Here is a 21,517-nt window from a genome sequence, read left to right on the forward strand (position 1 = left end):
CATTGGTTGGCAACTACAAAGTGAGCTGCCAGTAGCGGATCTTGATGACTTGGATGCCCAAGTGCATTCAGTATGGTAGGAAATGCATTGGACAACCATTAATACCTTCACTGATAGGATGTAAGTCGTGTAAGTACATGTATTTCTGCCCTTGGCGCTCGTACTTGATACTGAATAAATCAAGATCCTTTGAAAATTTGGCTTCCATTTGTTCATCATTTGCATATCATTGACTTTTCTATTGATCGCCTGATTTCCATAATTCCACAACTTTTCCTTCATGGGGTTGCAATTTCACTGCTGAGGAGTGTTTATAATGTTTGAAGAATTTACCAGTCAATCACACTTATGTACTACTACTCCCACTCAGAGGACATATACATAAGAGCAGTGTGCTACTCCCCCTATCAGAGGCCATATAAATAAGAGAAGTGTATTATTCTCCCTATGAGAGGGTATATACATAAGAGAGGTGTACTACTCCCCCTATCAGAGGACATATACATAAGAGCAATGTACTACTCCCCCTATCAGAGGGCATATACATAAGAGCAGTGTACTACTCCCCTATCAGGGGGAATAAGGGAATATACATAAGAGCAATGTACTACTCCCCTATCAGAGGGCATATACATAAGAGCAGTGTACTACTCCCCCTATCAGAGGGCATATACATAAGAGCAGTGTACTACTCCCCTATCAGAGGGCATATACATAAGAGCAGTGAGTGTACTACTCCCCCTATCAGAGGGCATATACATAAGAGCAGTGTACTACTCTCCCTATCAGAGGGCATATACATAAGAGCAGTGTACTACTCCCCCTATCAGAGGACATATACATAAGAGCAGTGTACTACTCTCCCTATCAGAGGACATATACATAAGAGCAGTGTACTACTCCCCTATCAGAGGACATATACATAAGAGCAGTGTACTACTCCCCCTATCAGAGGGCATATACATAAGAGCAGTGAGTGTACTACTCCCCCTATCAGAGGGCATATACATAAGAGCAGTGTACTACTCTCCCTATCAGAGGACATATACATAAGAGCAGTGTACTACTCTCCCTATCAGAGGACATATACATAAGAGCAGTGTACTACTCTCCCTCTCAGAGGGCATATACCCTGAATCCCATGTACTTCTCTCCTTCTTTCCTAACTGCTGGTACGTCTGAACTATCTCCTACCCTGGAATAGCCACTGCACCCCTGAATCCCATGTACTTCTTTCCCTCTGTTCTAAGTGGTACTTTGCTTCTTTTTCCCTGACTTTTAATTCCAGTATCATTGTGAAAATTTTCTGACTGCATATTGACATCTCTGTGCTCCTCACACCTAAGGTACCGTCACACTAAGCGACGCTGCAGCGATAGCGACAACGATGCCGATCGCTGCAGCGTCGCTGTTTGATCGCTGGGGAGCTGTCACACAGACCGCTCTCCAGCGACCAACGATGCCGAGGTCCCCGGGTAACCAGGGTAAACATCGGGTTGCTAAGCGCAGGGCCGCGCTTAGTAACCCGATGTTTACCCTGGTTACCAGCGTAAAATGTAAAAAAAACAAACAGTACATACTTACATGCGTCCCCCGGCGTTCACTTCCTGCAATGACTGAGCGCCGGCAGTAGCAGGGCACAGCGGTGACGTCACCGCTGTGCTTTCAATTTCACTTTGTGGCACTCAGTCAGTGTGGGAAGCGGACGCCGGGGGACGCATGTGAGTATGTACTGTTTGTTTTTTTTACATTTTACGCTGGTAACCAGGGTAAACATCGGGTTACTAAGCGCGGCCCTGCGCTTAGTAACCCGATGTTTACCCTGGTTACCAGTGTAAAATATCGCTGGTATCGTTGCTTTTGCTGTCAAACACAACGATACACGGCGATCGGACGACCAAATAAAGTTCTGAACTTTATTCAGCGACCAGCGACATCACAGCAGGATCCTGATCGCTGCTGCGTGTCAAACTAAACGATATCGCTAGTGAGGACGCTGCAACGTCACGGATCGCTAGCGATGTCGTTTAGTGTGACGGTACCTCTAGCCCCATCTTTTGATCTTATCCTGCATCTGTCTCCATCTTTGGTAGTCAAATGTTGTATTAACTGCAATCTGCTAATTGTCCCCTGCTGTGGACTTTCCTCCACCTCCTTCCTCCCCTCCCTGTCTCACCTGGCTTCATTTCTTGGTCATTAGAATGGTCTAAGTTGCATGGAGTGGGTCAGACTTGACTTTAGTCTGATGTGACATAATTTCAAGTGACATATTTTAAGTGTATCATCTGAAATATACCAGAAATAGTCCAGAAATCGACAAGACGGTAAGACTAATCACTGCATACCAACTTTACTTACCTTTCTTTTCTTCCCTGCTCTTTAACCATGCTCACATTTCCCCCACCGTTTTTGCTCCACTAATCCTCACTCTCCTCTACTAACCCCATACCCCTGCACCCTCAAACCACATAACTGTCTCCCCCTCTCTCTTACACCCCCCCCCACCTCGCTCCATCTGCAGTCCTGCTTTCTAACCTCAGACCTCTACCACCAAAATATAATATAAGCCAATCTCCTTTACCCACCTGCTTCTTTCTCTGCTTATTCTCACTGCTGGCGACTAGTGTTGAGCATTCCGATACCGCAAGTATCGGCCGATACCGAGTTCCCATACTTTTGTGATATCGGGAATCGGTATCGGAACCATATTCATGTGTAAAATAAAGAATTAAAATAAAAAATATGGATATACTCACCTCTCCGGCGGCCCCTGGATCTTACCGCTGTAACCGGCAGCCTCAGTTCCTAAGAATGAGCGCGTGAAGGGCCTTCGATGACGTCGCGGCTTCTGATTGGTCACGTGAGCGCTCATGTGACCGCTCACGCGACCAATCACAAGCCGCGACGTCATCGCAGGTCCTTCACGCGCTCATTCTTAGGAACGGAGGCTCCCGGTTACGGCGGTAAGGTCCAGGGGCCGCCGGAGAGGTGAGTATATATATATATATATATCTATCCATATACTCACCTCTCTGGCGGCCCCTGGACCTTACCGCCGTAACCGGGAGCCTCCGTTCCTAAGAATGAGCGCGTGAAGGACCTGCGATGACGACGCGGCTTGTGATTGGTCGCGTGAGCGGTCACATGAGCGCTCACGCGACCAATCAGAAGCCGCGACGTCATCGAAGGCCCTTCACGCGCTCATTCTTAGGAACGGAGGCTCCCGGTTACATCGGTAAAGTCCAGGGGCCGCCGGAGAGGTGAGTATATCCATATTTTTTATTTTAATTCTTTATTTTACACATGAATATGGATCCCAGGGCCTGAAGGAGAGTTTCCTCTCCTTCAGACCCTGGGAACCATTCCGATACTTTGCGTCCCATTGAAATGCATTGGTATCGGGTATCGGTAAGATCCGATATTTTGCCGGTATCGGCCGATACTATCCGATACCGATACCAATGCATATCGGAAGGTATCGCTCAACACTACTGGCGACACATCCCCCCAATCCTGCCCCCCCCCCCCGCCTCATTCATCACTAATCCTCACCCCTATCCTCCTCACACTATGAGAAACTATCGCAACCCCTCACACTTAAAATCTGTGCCACTGACCCCCACCCCCCTGCTTCCTCTCTCTGGGGCACTTTGGAATGCCCGCTCTATCTGCAACAAGCTCCACATGGTCCATGATCTCTTCACTTCCCGCAACCTTTCTTTTCTGGCCCTCACTGAGACCTGGCTGACGCCCCCTGACACGGCCTCCCCTGCTGCACTGAGTTACGGTGGCCTCCAATTTACCCACACTCCTCGCTCTGGCAACAGACATGGTGGAGGAGTGGGTATCCTTCTTTCTAAAAACTGTTCCTTCAACCCTATCCAACCCCCACCCTCCCTTCTTTCGAGGTTCACTCTGTCCGTATCTACACTCCCTCCAATCTCCAAATGGCTGTCATATACCGACCACCAGGCTCATCGACCAATTCTCCACCTGGCTCCTTCACCTTCTCTCTGCTGACATTCCCACCATCATCATGGGTGACTTTAATATCCCTACTGACACCCGCCAGCCAGCAGCCTCCAAGCTCCTGGCCCTTACTTCATCCTTTGGACTCACTCAGTGGTCCTCCACAGCCACCCACACAGACGGACATACACTAGACCTCATCTTCAACCGCCTCTGTTCCTTATCTAACCTCACAACCTCTCCCTTCCCCCTATCTGACCACCATCTCCTCACCTTCTCATCCTTGTCCTCCTCACCCGCCCCCCATGTCCAGCCATTACCACATCCTCGCAGAAACCTCGCACACCTAGACATTCACAGACTCTCAGACTCTCTTCTACCTCTGTCCTCCATATCTTCACTCCACGACACGGACAGCGCCACTGATTTTTATAACTCCACCCTCACATCAGCCATAGACTCAGTCGCCCCTCTCATGCATGGCACAGTGCGACGAACCAATAGGCAACCTTGGCATAACAATCTCACAAAAAAACTTCGACAAGCATCCAGGGTTGCGGAGCGGCGTTGGAAGAAAACACGCCTGCCAGACGACTTCAAACAAGCTACATTTGACTTCAAATTAGCCCTCACCTCCGCTAAACAGACCTATTTCACTAACCTTGTATCTTCACTATCCTACAACCCAAAACAACTATTCAGCACATTTACCTCCCTCCTCCGCCCACCACTGCCACCTCCAACTCCCCTCATCTCTTCCGAGGACTTTGCCACCTACTTCAAAAACAAGATCGACCAAACAAGGCAAACCCTAACTGTTCCACCACCCCAACCACTCCATATACCAGACCTCTGCCCTTCCCTAATAACCTCCCTCTCCAACATCACTGAAGGAGAGCTTACTCGCCTCTTTTCCAAATCACACCTCACCACCTGTGCACTTGACCCCATCTCCTCCCACCTGCTCCCCAACCTCACTAACATGCTCATTCCAGCCCTAACCCATCTCTTCAACCTATCGCTATCTTCTGGTACCTTCCCCTCTGCCTTCAAACATGCCACCATCACACCCATCCTCAAAAAAAACTAACCTTGACCCAACTGCTATGCCCAGCTACCGCCCCATATCACTGCTCCCGTTTGCTTCAAAACTCCTTGAGCAGCATGTCCATGCTCAAATTTCCTCCCACCTCTCATCTAAGTCTCTCCTTGACAACCTCCAATCTGGCTTCCGCCCCCACCACTCTACCGAAACTGCTCTGACCAAAATTACTAATGACTTAGTCACAGCCAAAGCTAACAGACAGTTCTCCATCCTCCTCCTTCTTGACCTGTCCTCTTCTTTCGACACAGTCGATCACTGCCTACTGCTACAGATTCTTTCTTCCCTTGGCATCAAGGACCTTGCCCTGTCCTGGATTGCCTCATACCTTTCCGACCGCACATTTAGTGTTTCCCACTCCCACACCACCTCCTCATCCCGCCCTCTCTCTGTTGGAGTCCCTCAAGGCTCTATCCTAGGGCCCCTACTTTTTTCCATCTATACCCTTGGCCTAGGACAACTCATAAAGTCCCATGGCTTCCAGTACCACCTGTATGCGGACGACACTCAGATCTACCTCTCTGGCCCAGATGTCACCTCTCTGCTGTCCAAAACCTGAAGTGTCTGTCAGCCATATCCTCCTTCTTCACCTCTCGCTTCCTAAAACTCAATGTAGACAAAACCGAACTCATCATCTTTCCCACGTCTCACGTATCCCCCCTACCTGACCTATCTATTATGGTGAACGGCATCACGCTCTCTCCCGCACCTGAAATCCGCTGCCTCGGGGTAACTCTGGACTCTGCCCTGTCCTTCAAACCGCACGTCCAAACTCTTGCCACCTCCTGTCGCCTCCAACTCAAAAATATTGCCAGAATCCGTCCCTTCCTCAGCCCACAATCTACCAAAACTCTTGTGCATGCCCTCATCATCTCCCGCCTCGACTACTGCAACACCCTCCTCTGTGGCCTCCCCGCTAACTCTCTTGCACCACTCCAGTCTGTCCTCAACTCTGCTGCCCGGCTAATCCACCTCTCTCCTTGCTACTCCCCTGCTTCTCCCCTCTGCAAATTTCTCCACTGGCTCCCAATTCCCCAACCAATCCAGTTCAAACTACTAACACTGATCTACAAAGCCATCCACAACCTGTCCCCTCCCTATATCTCTGAACTAATCTCCCAATATCTTCCCTCACGTAATCTCCGATCCTCCCAAGACCTCCTACTCTCCTCCACACTTATTCGTTCCTCACACAACTGCCTCCAAGATTTCTCCCGAATATCCCCCATCCTCTGGAATTCCATGCCTCAACACGTCTGACTATCCACCACCCTCGGATCCTTCAGACGGAACCTGAAAACCCATCTCTTCAAGAAAGCCTACAGCCTGCAAAAACCATTCTGCCGCCTCGCCATCACCAGAGCAGCCGCCTCACCACCGCCAGAGCTGCAGCACCTCTGACCTTCTGTCTCTTCCCCACTATCCCATAGAATGTAAGTCCACAAGGACAGGGTCCTCTCTCCCCTCTGTACCAGTCTGTCACTGTAAACGTGTTTACTGTAAATGATATCTGTAACTCTGTTTGTAACCCCTTTCTCATGTACAGCACCATGGAATTAATGGTGCTATATAAATAAATAATAATAATAATAATAATAATATACATAAGAGCAGTGTACTACTCCTCTTATCAGAGGACATATACATAAGAGCAGTGTACTACTCCCCCTATCAGAGGACATATACATAAGAGCAGTGTACTACTCCCCCTATCAGAGGACATATACATAAGAGCAGTGTACTACTCCCCCTATCAGAGGGCATATACATAAGAGCAGGGTACTACTCTCCCTATCAGAGGGCATATACATAAGAACAGTGTACTACTCCCCCTATCAGAGGGCATATACATAAGAGCAGTGTACTACTCTCCCTATCAGACGGCATATACATAAGAGCAGTGTACTACTCCCCTATCAGAGGACATATACATAAGAGCAGTGTACTACTCTCCCTATCAGAGTACATATACATAAGAGCAGTGTACTACTCTCCCTATCAGAGGACATATACATAAGAGCAGTGTACTACTCTCCCTATCAGAGGACATATACATAAGAGCAGTGTACTACTCCCCTATCAGAGGACATATACATAAGAGCAGTGAACTACTCTCCCTATCAGAGGACATATACATAAGAGCAGTGTACTACTCTCCCTATCAGAGGGCATATACATAAGAGCAGTGTATTACTCCCCCTATCAGAGGGCATATACATAAGAGCAGTGTACTACTCCCCCTATCAGAGGGCATATACATAAGAGCAGTGTACTACTCCCCCTATCAGAGGGCATATACATAAGTGCAGTGTACTACTCCCCCTATCAGAGGACATATACATAAGAGCAGTGTACTACTCCCCCTATCAGAGGACATATACATAAGAGCAGTGTACTACTCCCCCTATCAGAGGGAATATACATAAGTGCAGTGTACTACTCTCCCTATCAGAGGACATATACATAAGAGCAGTGTACTACTCTCCCTATCAGAGGGCATATACATAAGAGCAATGTACTACTCCCCCTATCAGAGGGCATATACATAAGAGCAGTGTACTACTCTCCCTATCAGAGGGCATATACATAAGAGCAGTGTACTACTCCCCCTATCAAAAGGGCATATACATAAGAGCAGTGTACTACTCCCCCTATCAGAGGGCATATACTGTACATAAGAGCAGTGTACTACTCCCCCTATCAGAGGGAATATACATAAGAGCAGTGTACTACTCCCCCTATCAGAGGGAATATACATAAGTGCAGTGTACTACTCTCCCTATCAGAGGACATATACATAAGAGCAGTGTACTACTCCCCCTATCAGAGGGCATATACATAAGTGCAGTGTACTACTCTCCCTATCAGAGGACATATACATAAGAGCAGTGTACTACTCTCCCTATCAGAGGGAATATACATAAGAGCAGTGTACTACTCCCCCTATCAGAGGGAATATACATAAGAGCAGTGTACTACTCTCCCTATCAGAGGGAATATACATAAGAGCAGTGTACTACTCCCCTATCAGAGGGAATATACATAAGTGCAGTGTACTACTCTCCCTATCAGAGGACATATACATAAGAGCAGTGTACTACTCCCCCTATCAGAGGACATATACATAAGAGCAGTGAACTACTCCCCCTATCAGAGGGCATATACATAAGAGCAGTGTAATACTCCCCCTATCAGAGGACATATACATAAGAGCAGTGTAATACTCTCCCTATCAGAGGACATATACATAAGAGCAGTGTACTACTCTCCCTATCAGAGGACATATACATAAGAGCAGTGTACTACTCCCCCTATCAGAGGGAATATACATAAGAGCAGTGTACTACTCCCCCTATCAGAGGACATATACATAAGAGCAGTGTACTACTCCCCCTATCAGAGGGCATATACTGTACATAAGAGCAGTGTACTACTCTCCCTATCAGAGGGCATATACATAAGAGCAGTGTACTACTCCCCCTATCAGAGGACATATACATAAGAGCAGTGTACTACTCCCCCTATCAGAGGGCATATACTGTACATAAGAGCAGTGTACTACTCCCCCTATCAGAGGACATATACATAAGAGCAGTGTACTACTCTCCCTATCAGAGGTCATATACATAAGAGCAGTGTACTACTCTCCCTATCAGAGGACATATACATAAGAGCAATGTACTACTCCCCCTATCAGAGGACATATACATAAGAGCAGTGTACTACTCCCCCTATCAGAGGACATATACATAAGAGCAGTGTACTACTCCCCCTATCAGAGGGCATATACATAAGAGCAGTGTACTACTCCCCTATCAGAGGACATATACATAAGAGCAGTGTACTACTCCCCCTATCAGAGGGCATATACTGTACATAAGAGCAGTGTACTACTCCCCCTATCAGAGGGAATATACATAAGAGCAGTGTACTACTCCCCCTATCAGAGGACATATACATAAGAGCAGTGTACTACTCCCCCTATCAGAGGGCATATACTGTACATAAGAGCAGTGTACTACTCCCCCTATCAGAGGGAATATACATAAGAGCAGTGTACTACTCTCCCTATCAGAGGACATATACATAAGAGCAGTGTACTACTCCCCCTATCAGAGGACATATACATAAGAGCAGTGTACTACTCCCCCTATCAGAGGACATATACATAAGAGCAGTGTACTACTCCCCCTATCAGAGGGCATATACATAAGAGCAGTGTACTACTCCCCCTATCAGAGGACATATACATAAGAGCAGTGTACTACTCCCCCTATCAGAGGGCATATACTGTACATAAGAGCAGTGTACTACTCCCCCTATCAGAGGACATATACATAAGAGCAGTGTACTACTCCCCCTATCAGAGGACATATACATAAGAGCAGTGTACTACTCCCCCTATCAGAGGGCATATACTGTACATAAGAGCAGTGTACTACTCCCCCTATCAGAGGACATATACATAAGAGCAGTGTACTACTCCCCCTATCAGAGGGCATATACATAAGAGCAGTGTACTACTCCCCCTATCAGAGGACATATACATAAGAGCAGTGTACTACTCCCCCTATCAGAGGGCATATACTGTACATAAGAGCAGTGTACTACTCCCCCTATCAGAGGGAATATACATAAGAGCAGTGTACTACTCTCCCTATCAGAGGACATATACATAAGAGCAGTGTACTACTCTCCCTATCAGAGGACATATACATAAGAGCAATGTACTACTCCCCCTATCAGAGGACATATACATAAGAGCAGTGTACTACTCCCCCTATCAGAGGACATATACATAAGAGCAATGTACTACTCTCCCTATCAGAGGACATATACATAAGAGCAATGTACTACTCCCCCTATCAGAGGGCATATACATAAGAGCAGTGTACTACTCCCCCTATCAGAGGACATATACATAAGAGCAGTGTACTACTCCCCCTATCAGAGGGCATATACTGTACATAAGAGCAGTGTACTACTCCCCTATCAGAGGACATATACATAAGAGCAGTGTACTACTCTCCCTATCAGAGGACATATACATAAGAGCAGTGTACTACTCTCCCTATCAGAGGACATATACATAAGAGCAATGTACTACTCCCCCTATCAGAGGACATATACATAAGAGCAGTGTACTACTCCCCCTATCAGAGGACATATACATAAGAGCAGTGTACTACTCCCCCTATCAGAGGGCATATACATAAGAGCAGTGTACTACTCCCCCTATCAGAGGACATATACATAAGAGCAGTGTACTACTCCCCCTATCAGAGGGCATATACTGTACATAAGAGCAGTGTACTACTCCCCCTATCAGAGGACATATACATAAGAGCAGTGTACTACTCCCCCTATCAGAGGGAATATACATAAGAGCAGTGTACTACTCCCCCTATCAGAGGACATATACATAAGAGCAGTGTACTACTCCCCCTATCAGAGGGCATATACTGTACATAAGAGCAGTGTACTACTCCCCCTATCAGAGGGAATATACATAAGAGCAGTGTACTACTCTCCCTATCAGAGGACATATACATAAGAGCAGTGTACTACTCCCCCTATCAGAGGACATATACATAAGAGCAGTGTACTACTCCCCCTATCAGAGGGCATATACATAAGAGCAGTGTACTACTCCCCCTATCAGAGGACATATACATAAGAGCAGTGTACTACTCCCCCTATCAGAGGGCATATACTGTACATAAGAGCAGTGTACTACTCCCCCTATCAGAGGACATATACATAAGAGCAGTGTACTACTCCCCCTATCAGAGGGCATATACTGTACATAAGAGCAGTGTACTACTCCCCCTATCAGAGGGAATATACATAAGAGCAGTGTACTACTCTCCCTATCAGAGGACATATACATAAGAGCAGTGTACTACTCCCCCTATCAGAGGACATATACATAAGAGCAATGTACTACTCCCCCTATCAGAGGACATATACATAAGAGCAGTGTACTACTCCCCCTATCAGAGGACATATACATAAGAGCAATGTACTACTCTCCCTATCAGAGGACATATACATAAGAGCAATGTACTACTCCCCCTATCAGAGGGAATATACATAAGAGCAGTGTACTACTCTCCCTATCAGAGGACATATACATAAGAGCAGTGTACTACTCCCCCTATCAGAGGACATATACATAAGAGCAGTGTACTACTCCCCCTATCAGAGGACATATACATAAGAGCAGTGTACTACTCCCCCTATCAGAGGGCATATACATAAGAGCAGTGTACTACTCCCCCTATCAGAGGACATATACATAAGAGCAGTGTACTACTCCCCCTATCAGAGGGAATATACATAAGAGCAGTGTACTACTCCCCCTATCAGAGGACATATACATAAGAGCAGTGTACTACTCCCCCTATCAGAGGGCATATACTGTACATAAGAGCAGTGTACTACTCCCCCTATCAGAGGGAATATACATAAGAGCAGTGTACTACTCTCCCTATCAGAGGACATATACATAAGAGCAGTGTACTACTCCCCCTATCAGAGGACATATACATAAGAGCAATGTACTACTCCCCCTATCAGAGGACATATACATAAGAGCAGTGTACTACTCCCCCTATCAGAGGACATATACATAAGAGCAATGTACTACTCTCCCTATCAGAGGACATATACATAAGAGCAATGTACTACTCCCCCTATCAGAGGGAATATACATAAGAGCAGTGTACTACTCTCCCTATCAGAGGGCATATACATAAGAGCAGTGTACTACTCCCCCTATCAGAGGGCATATACATAAGAGCAGTGTACTACTCCCCCTATCAGAGGACATATACATAAGAGCAGTGTACTACTCCCCCTATCAGAGGGCATATACTGTACATAAGAGCAGTGTACTACTCCCCCTATCAGAGGACATATACATAAGAGCAGTGTACTACTCCCCCTATCAGAGGGAATATACATAAGAGCAGTGTACTACTCCCCCTATCAGAGGACATATACATAAGAGCAGTGTACTACTCCCCCTATCAGAGGGCATATACTGTACATAAGAGCAGTGTACTACTCCCCCTATCAGAGGGAATATACATAAGAGCAGTGTACTACTCTCCCTATCAGAGGACATATACATAAGAGCAGTGTACTACTCTCCCTATCAGAGGACATATACATAAGAGCAATGTACTACTCCCCCTATCAGAGGACATATACATAAGAGCAGTGTACTACTCCCCCTATCAGAGGACATATACATAAGAGCAATGTACTACTCTCCCTATCAGAGGACATATACATAAGAGCAGTGTACTACTCCCCCTATCAGAGGACATATACATAAGAGCAGTGTACTACTCCCCCTATCAGAGGGCATATACTGTACATAAGAGCAGTGTACTACTCCCCCTATCAGAGGACATATACATAAGAGCAGTGTACTACTCTCCCTATCAGAGGACATATACATAAGAGCAATGTACTACTCCCCCTATCAGAGGACATATACATAAGAGCAGTGTACTACTCCCCCTATCAGAGGACATATACATAAGAGCAGTGTACTACTCCCCCTATCAGAGGGCATATACATAAGAGCAGTGTACTACTCCCCCTATCAGAGGACATATACATAAGAGCAGTGTACTACTCCCCCTATCAGAGGGCATATACTGTACATAAGAGCAGTGTACTACTCCCCCTATCAGAGGACATATACATAAGAGCAGTGTACTACTCCCCCTATCAGAGGACATATACATAAGAGCAGTGTACTACTCCCCCTATCAGAGGGCATATACTGTACATAAGAGCAGTGTACTACTCCCCCTATCAGAGGACATATACATAAGAGCAGTGTACTACTCCCCCTATCAGAGGGCATATACATAAGAGCAGTGTACTACTCCCCCTATCAGAGGGCATATACTGTACATAAGAGCAGTGTACTACTCCCCCTATCAGAGGGAATATACATAAGAGCAGTGTACTACTCTCCCTATCAGAGGACATATACATAAGAGCAGTGTACTACTCTCCCTATCAGAGGACATATACATAAGAGCAATGTACTACTCCCCCCTATCAGAGGACATATACATAAGAGCAGTGTACTACTCCCCCTATCAGAGGGCATATACATAAGAGCAGTGTACTACTCCCCCTATCAGAGGGCATATACATAAGAGCAGTGTACTACTCCCCCTATCAGAGGACATATACATAAGAGCAGTGTACTACTCCCCCTATCAGAGGGCATATACTGTACATAAGAGCAGTGTACTACTCCCCCTATCAGAGGGAATATACATAAGAGCAGTGTACTACTCTCCCTATCAGAGGACATATACATAAGAGCAGTGTACTACTCTCCCTATCAGAGGACATATACATAAGAGCAATGTACTACTCCCCCCTATCAGAGGACATATACATAAGAGCAGTGTACTACTCCCCCTATCAGAGGACATATACATAAGAGCAATGTACTACTCTCCCTATCAGAGGACATATACATAAGAGCAATGTACTACTCCCCCTATCAGAGGGCATATACATAAGAGCAGTGTACTACTCCCCCTATCAGAGGACATATACATAAGAGCAGTGTACTACTCCCCCTATCAGAGGGCATATACTGTACATAAGAGCAGTGTACTACTCCCCCTATCAGAGGACATATACATAAGAGCAGTGTACTACTCTCCCTATCAGAGGACATATACATAAGAGCAGTGTACTACTCTCCCTATCAGAGGACATATACATAAGAGCAATGTACTACTCCCCCTATCAGAGGACATATACATAAGAGCAGTGTACTACTCCCCCTATCAGAGGACATATATATAAGAGCAGTGTACTACTCCCCCTATCAGAGGGCATATACATAAGAGCAGTGTACTACTCCCCCTATCAGAGGACATATACATAAGAGCAGTGTACTACTCCCCCTATCAGAGGGCATATACTGTACATAAGAGCTGTGTACTACTCCCCCTATCAGAGGACATATACATAAGAGCAGTGTACTACTCCCCCTATCAGAGGGAATATACATAAGAGCAGTGTACTACTCCCCCTATCAGAGGACATATACATAAGAGCAGTGTACTACTCCCCCTATCAGAGGGCATATACTGTACATAAGAGCAGTGTACTACTCCCCCTATCAGAGGGAACATACATAAGAGCAGTGTACTACTCTCCCTATCAGAGGAAATATACATAAGAGCAGTGTACTACTCCCCCTATCAGAGGACATATACATAAGAGCAGTGTACTACTCCCCCTATCAGAGGGCATATACATAAGAGCAGTGTACTACTCCCCCTATCAGAGGACATATACATAAGAGCAGTGTACTACTCCCCCTATCAGAGGGCATATACTGTACATAAGAGCAGTGTACTACTCCCCCTATCAGAGGACATATACATAAGAGCAGTGTACTACTCCCCCTATCAGAGGGCATATACTGTACATAAGAGCAGTGTACTACTCCCCCTATCAGAGGACATATACATAAGAGCAGTGTACTACTCTCCCTATCAGAGGACATATACATAAGAGCAGTGTACTACTCCCCCTATCAGAGGACATATACATAAGAGCAATGTACTACTCCCCCTATCAGAGGACATATACATAAGAGCAGTGTACTACTCCCCCTATCAGAGGACATATACATAAGAGCAATGTACTACTCTCCCTATCAGAGGACATATACATAAGAGCAATGTACTACTCCCCCTATCAGAGGGAATATACATAAGAGCAGTGTACTACTCTCCCTATCAGAGGACATATACATAAGAGCAGTGTACTACTCCCCCTATCAGAGGACATATACATAAGAGCAGTGTACTACTCCCCCTATCAGAGGACATATACATAAGAGCAGTGTACTACTCCCCCTATCAGAGGGCATATACATAAGAGCAGTGTACTACTCCCCCTATCAGAGGGAATATACATAAGAGCAGTGTACTACTCCCCCTATCAGAGGACATATACATAAGAGCAGTGTACTACTCCCCCTATCAGAGGGCATATACTGTACATAAGAGCAGTGTACTACTCCCCCTATCAGAGGGAATATACATAAGAGCAGTGTACTACTCCCCCTATCAGAGGACATATACATAAGAGCAGTGTACTACTCCCCCTATCAGAGGGCATATACTGTACATAAGAGCAGTGTACTACTCCCCCTATCAGAGGACATATACATAAGAGCAGTGTACTACTCCCCCTATCAGAGGGCATATACTGTACATAAGAGCAGTGTACTACTCCCCCTATCAGAGGGAATATACATAAGAGCAGTGTACTACTCCCCCTATCAGAGGACATATACATAAGAGCAGTGTACTACTCCCCCTATCAGAGGACATATACATAAGAGCAATGTACTACTCTCCCTATCAGAGGACATATACATAAGAGCAATGTACTACTCCCCCTATCAGAGGGAATATACATAAGAGCAGTGTACTACTCTCCCTATCAGAGGGCATATACATAAGAGCAGTGTACTACTCCCCCTATCAGAGGGCATATACATAAGAGCAGTGTACTACTCCCCCTATCAGAGGACATATACATAAGAGCAGTGTACTACTCCCCCTATCAGAGGGCATATACATAAGAGCAGTGTACTACTCCCCCTATCAGAGGACATATACATAAGAGCAGTGTACTACTCCCCCTATCAGAGGGCATATACTGTAGATAAGAGCAGTGTACTACTCCCCCTATCAGAGGACATATACATAAGAGCAGTGTACTACTCCCCCTATCAGAGGGAATATACATAAGAGCAGTGTACTACTCCCCCTATCAGAGGGCATATACTGTACATAAGAGCAGTGTACTACTCCCCCTATCAGAGGGAATATACATAAGAGCAGTGTACTACTCTCCCTATCAGAGGACATATACATAAGAGCAGTGTACTACTCCCCCTATCAGAGGACATATACATAAGAGCAATGTACTACTCCCCCTATCAGAGGACATATACATAAGAGCAGTGTACTACTCCCCCTATCAGAGGACATATACATAAGAGCAGTGTACTACTCTCCCTATCAGAGGACATATACATAAGAGCAATGTACTACTCCCCCTATCAGAGGGAATATACATAAGAGCAGTGTACTACTCTCCCTATCAGAGGACATATACATAAGAGCAGTGTACTACTCCCCCTATCAGAGGACATATACATAAGAGCAGTGTACTACTCCCCCTATCAGAGGACATATACATAAGAGCAGTGTACTACTCCCCCTATCAGAGGGCATATACATAAGAGCAGTGTACTACTCCCCCTATCAGAGGACATATACATAAGAGCAGTGTACTACTCCCCCTATCAGAGGGAATATACATAAGAGCAGTGTACTACTCCCCCTATCAGAGGACATATACATAAGAGCAGTGTACTACTCCCCCTATCAGAGGGCATATACTGTACATAAGAGCAGTGTACTACTTCCCCTATCAGAGGGAATATACATAAGAGCAGTGTACTACTCTCCCTATCAGAGGACATATACATAAGAGCAGTGTACTACTCCCCCTATCAGAGGACATATACATAAGAGCAATGTACTACTCTCCCTATCAGAGGACATATACATAAGAGCAATGTACTACTCCCCCTATCAGAGGGAATATACATAAGAGCAGTGTACTACTCTCCCTATCAGAGGGCATATACATAAGAGCAATGTACTACTCCCCCTATCAGAGGGAATATACATAAGAGCAGTGTACTACTCTCCCTATCAGAGGACATATACATAAGAGCAGTGTACTACTCCCCCTATCAGAGGACATATACATAAGAGCAGTGTACTACTCTCCCTATCAGAGGACATATACATAAGAGCAGTGTACTACTCTCCCTATCAGAGGACATATACATAAGAGCAATGTACTACTCCCCCTATCAGAGGACATATACATAAGAGCAGTGTACTACTCCCCCTATCAGAGGACATATACATAAGAGCAGTGTACTACTCCCCCTATCAGAGGGCATATACTGTACATAAGAGCAGTGTACTACTCCCCCTATCAGAGGACATATACATAAGAGCAGTGTACTACTCCCCCTATCAGAGGGAATATACATAAGAGCAGTGTACTACTCCCCCTATCAGAGGGCATATACTGTACATAAGAGCAGTGTACTACTCCCCCTATCAGAGGACATATACATAAGAGCAGTGTACTACTCCCCCTATCAGAGGGAATATACATAAGAGCAGTGTACTACTCCCCCTATCAGAGGGCATATACTGTACATAAGAGCAGTGTACTACTCTCCCTATCAGAGGGAATATACATAAGAGCAGTGTACTACTCTCCCTATCAGAGGACATATACATAAGAGCAGTGTACTACTCCCCCTATCAGAGGACATATACATAAGAGCAATGTACTACTCCCCCTATCAGAGGACATATACATAAGAGCAGTGTACTACTCCCCCTATCAGAGGACATATACATAAGAGCAGTGTACTACTCCCCCTATCAGAGGGCATATACATAAGAGCAGTGTACTACTCCCCCTATCAGAGGACATATACATAAGAGCAGTGTACTACTCCCCCTATCAGAGGGCATATACTGTACATAAGAGCAGTGTACTACTCCCCCTATCAGAGGACATATACATAAGAGCAGTGTACTACTCCCCCTATCAGAGGGAATATACATAAGAGCAGTGTACTACTCCCCCTATCAGAGGGCATATACTGTACATAAGAGCAGTGTACTACTCCCCCTATCAGAGGGAATATACATAAGAGCAGTGTACTACTCTCCCTATCAGAGGACATATACATAAGAGCAGTGTACTACTCCCCCTATCAGAGGACATATACATAAGAGCAATGTACTACTCCCCCTATCAGAGGACATATACATAAGAGCAGTGTACTACTCCCCCTATCAGAGGACATATACATAAGAGCAGTGTACTACTCTCCCTATCAGAGGACATATACATAAGAGCAATGTACTACTCCCCCTATCAGAGGGAATATACATAAGAGCAGTGTACTACTCTCCCTATCAGAGGACATATACATAAGAGCAGTGTACTACTCCCCCTATCAGAGGACATATACATAAGAGCAGTGTACTACTCCCCCTATCAGAGGACATATACATAAGAGCAGTGTACTACTCCCCCTATCAGAGGGCATATACATAAGAGCAGTGTACTACTCCCCCTATCAGAGGACATATACATAAGAGCAGTGTACTACTCTTCCTATCAGAGGGAATATACATAAGAGCAGTGTACTACTCCCCCTATCAGAGGACATATACATAAGAGCAGTGTACTACTCCCCCTATCAGAGGGCATATACTGTACATAAGAGCAGTGTACTACTCCCCCTATCAGAGGGAATATACATAAGAGCAGTGTACTACTCTCCCTATCAGAGGACATATACATAAGAGCAGTGTACTACTCCCCCTATCAGAGGACATATACATAAGAGCAATGTACTACTCTCCCTATCAGAGGACATATACATAAGAGCAATGTACTACTCCCCCTATCAGAGGGAATATACATAAGAGCAGTGTACTACTCTCCCTATCAGAGGGCATATACATAAGAGCAGTGTACTACTCCCCCTATCAGAGGGCATATACATAAGAGCAGTGTACTACTCCCCCTATCAGAGGACATATACATAAGAGCAGTGTACTACTCCCCCTATCAGAGGGCATATACATAAGAGCAGTGTACTACTCCCCCTATCAGAGGGCATATACTGTACATAAGAGCAGTGTACTACTCCCCCTATCAGAGGACATATACATAAGAGCAGTGTACTACTCCCCCTATCAGAGGGAATATACATAAGAGCAGTGTACTACTCCCCCTATCAGAGGGCATATACTGTACATAAGAGCAGTGTACTACTCCCCCTATCAGAGGACATATACATAAGAGCAGTGTACTACTCCCCCTATCAGAGGGAATATACATAAGAGCAGTGTACTACTCCCCCTATCAGAGGGCATATACTGTACATAAGAGCAGTGTACTACTCTCCCTATCAGAGGACATATACATAAGAGCAGTGTACTACTCTCCCTATCAGAGGACATATACATAAGAGCAGTGTACTACTCTCCCTATCAGAGGACATATACATAAGAGCAGTGTACTACTCTCCCTATCAGAGGACATATACATAAGAGCAGTGTACTACTCCCCCTATCAGAGGACATATACATAAGAGCAGTGTACTACTCTCCCTATCAGAGGACATATACATAAGAGCAGTGTACTACTCTCCCTATCAGAGGACATATACATAAGAGCAGTGTACTACTCTCCCTATCAGAGGACATATACATAAGAGCAGTGTACTACTCTCCCTATCAGAGGACATATACATAAGAGCAGTGTACTACTCCCCCTATCAGAGGACATATACATAAGAGCAGTGTACTACTCTCCCTATCAGAGGACATATACATAAGAGCAGTGTACTACTCCCCCTATCAGAGGACATATACATAAGAGCAATGTACTACTCCCCCTATCAGAGGGTATATACATAAGAGCGGTGTACTACTCCCCCTATCAGAGGACATATACATAAGAGCAATGTACTACTCCCCCTATCAGAGGACATATACATAAGAGCAATGTACTACTCTCCCTATCAGAGGACATATACATAAGAGCAGTGTACTACTCCCCCTATCAGAGGACATATACATAAGAGCAGTGTACTACTCCCCCTATCAGAGGACATATACATAAGAGCAGTGTACTACTCCCCCTATCAGAGGGCATATACTGTACATAAGAGCAGTGTACTACTCTCCCTATCAGAGGACATATACATAAGAGCAGTGTACTACTCTCCCTATCAGAGGACATATACATAAGAGCAGTGTACTACTCTCCCTATCAGAGGACATATACATAAGAGCAGTGTACTACTCTCCCTATCAGAGGACATATACATAAGAGCAGTGTACTACTCCCCCTATCAGAGGACATATACATAAGAGCAGTGTACTACTCTCCCTATCAGAGGACATATACATAAGAGCAGTGTACTACTCTCCCTATCAGAGGACATATACATAAGAGCAGTGTACTACTCTCCCTATCAGAGGACATATACATAAGAGCAGTGTACTACTCTCCCTATCAGAGGACATATACATAAGAGCAGTGTACTACTCCCCCTATCAGAGGACATATACATAAGAGCAGTGTACTACTCTCCCTATCAGAGGACATATACATAAGAGCAGTGTACTACTCCCCCTATCAGAGGACATATACATAAGAGCAATGTACTACTCCCCCTATCAGAGGGTATATACATAAGAGCGGTGTACTACTCCCCCTATCAGAGGACATATACATAAGAGCAATGTACTACTCCCCCTATCAGAGGACATATACATAAGAGCAATGTACTACTCTCCCTATCAGAGGACATATACATAAGAGCAGTGTACTACTCCCCCTATCAGAGGACATATACATAAGAGCAGTGTATTACTCTCCCTATCAGAGGACATATACATAAGAGCAGTGTATTACTACTCCCCTTATCTGAGTCACATTGTCCTCTACAGATAGTAATGGGGCTAAAAATACACCACGAGCTTTCTGTGCATTTTTCTGACTGGCACGACACTGGCACACTAAACAAGGGAGGGGGTGACATTGTGATGCTAGAGAACAGAGGGGTCACAGCAGCAGTAAGGGTTAATTCTGGCAGTGCACTGGGGTCGCAGCGCCGGCACAAGGTCAGTGCATGCATGGAGCCCGCCATCCCCGTCTGTCGGCTCCCGCGAGTGGTCACGGCAGAAGGCTGCAGCGGTCCCGCGCCCTCACATCCCGGTCCTGGTTACCTGTGAGCCCGCATCCTGCGCCCCGTGCGTCCTCCCGCGGTCCCCGTGCGTCCTCCCGCGGTCCCCGTGCGTCCTCCCGCGGTCCCCGCGCTCTGCCATAGCTGCTCAGCAGATGCTGTCCTCCTCCTCCTCCTCAGCCCGGCAGCCCCTCAGCTGCAGGTGACGTCAGGGCACCAACCTGCAGGAGCACGTTAAAGGGACAGGCGGGTTGTTGTCATGGCCGGAGGCGCCACCCGGTGTAATAACGTGTCCCTGATAACAATGTCCTCTATAGTCACAGCTATTCATGAGTCACTCATCCTATAGAGGCACGGTGCCCCCTCAGGGGTGCGGGGGTCTGCCAGGAGCGGCTGGAGTTACCTTGCCCGGTAAATGCCCACCAGCCAGCAGCAGCAGGGGTGGAGCCTGGCAGTACAGGAAGAGAAACCGGCAGGAGCTGCTGCATTCAGTGCCCTGGCTCTCCCACTACCCCTATACTGTCCTGGTGACTGCCTGGCAGGTGTGGTGGCACAACAGCTGGCACTTT

At 45.9% G+C, this 21,517-nt stretch overlaps 1 protein-coding gene across 1 annotated transcript in view; it reads right to left on the reverse strand.

Annotated features, from left to right (window-relative positions):
- INPP5J (inositol polyphosphate-5-phosphatase J) overlaps positions 1–21,134 on the reverse strand; it is a 104,056-nt gene extending 82,922 nt beyond the window's left edge. Inside the window, exon 1 of the mRNA XM_077297339.1 lies at positions 20,992–21,134. Within this exon, the coding sequence (XP_077153454.1) occupies positions 20,992–21,090 (99 nt within the window). The 5' untranslated portion in view covers positions 21,091–21,134. The remainder of the gene's footprint in view (positions 1–20,991) is intronic.
- Between the last annotated feature and the right edge of the window lie 383 nt (positions 21,135–21,517).

The sequence above is a fragment of the Ranitomeya variabilis genome, chromosome 1, assembly GCF_051348905.1.
Source record: "Ranitomeya variabilis isolate aRanVar5 chromosome 1, aRanVar5.hap1, whole genome shotgun sequence".
Lineage (NCBI taxonomy): Eukaryota > Metazoa > Chordata > Amphibia > Anura > Dendrobatidae > Ranitomeya > Ranitomeya variabilis.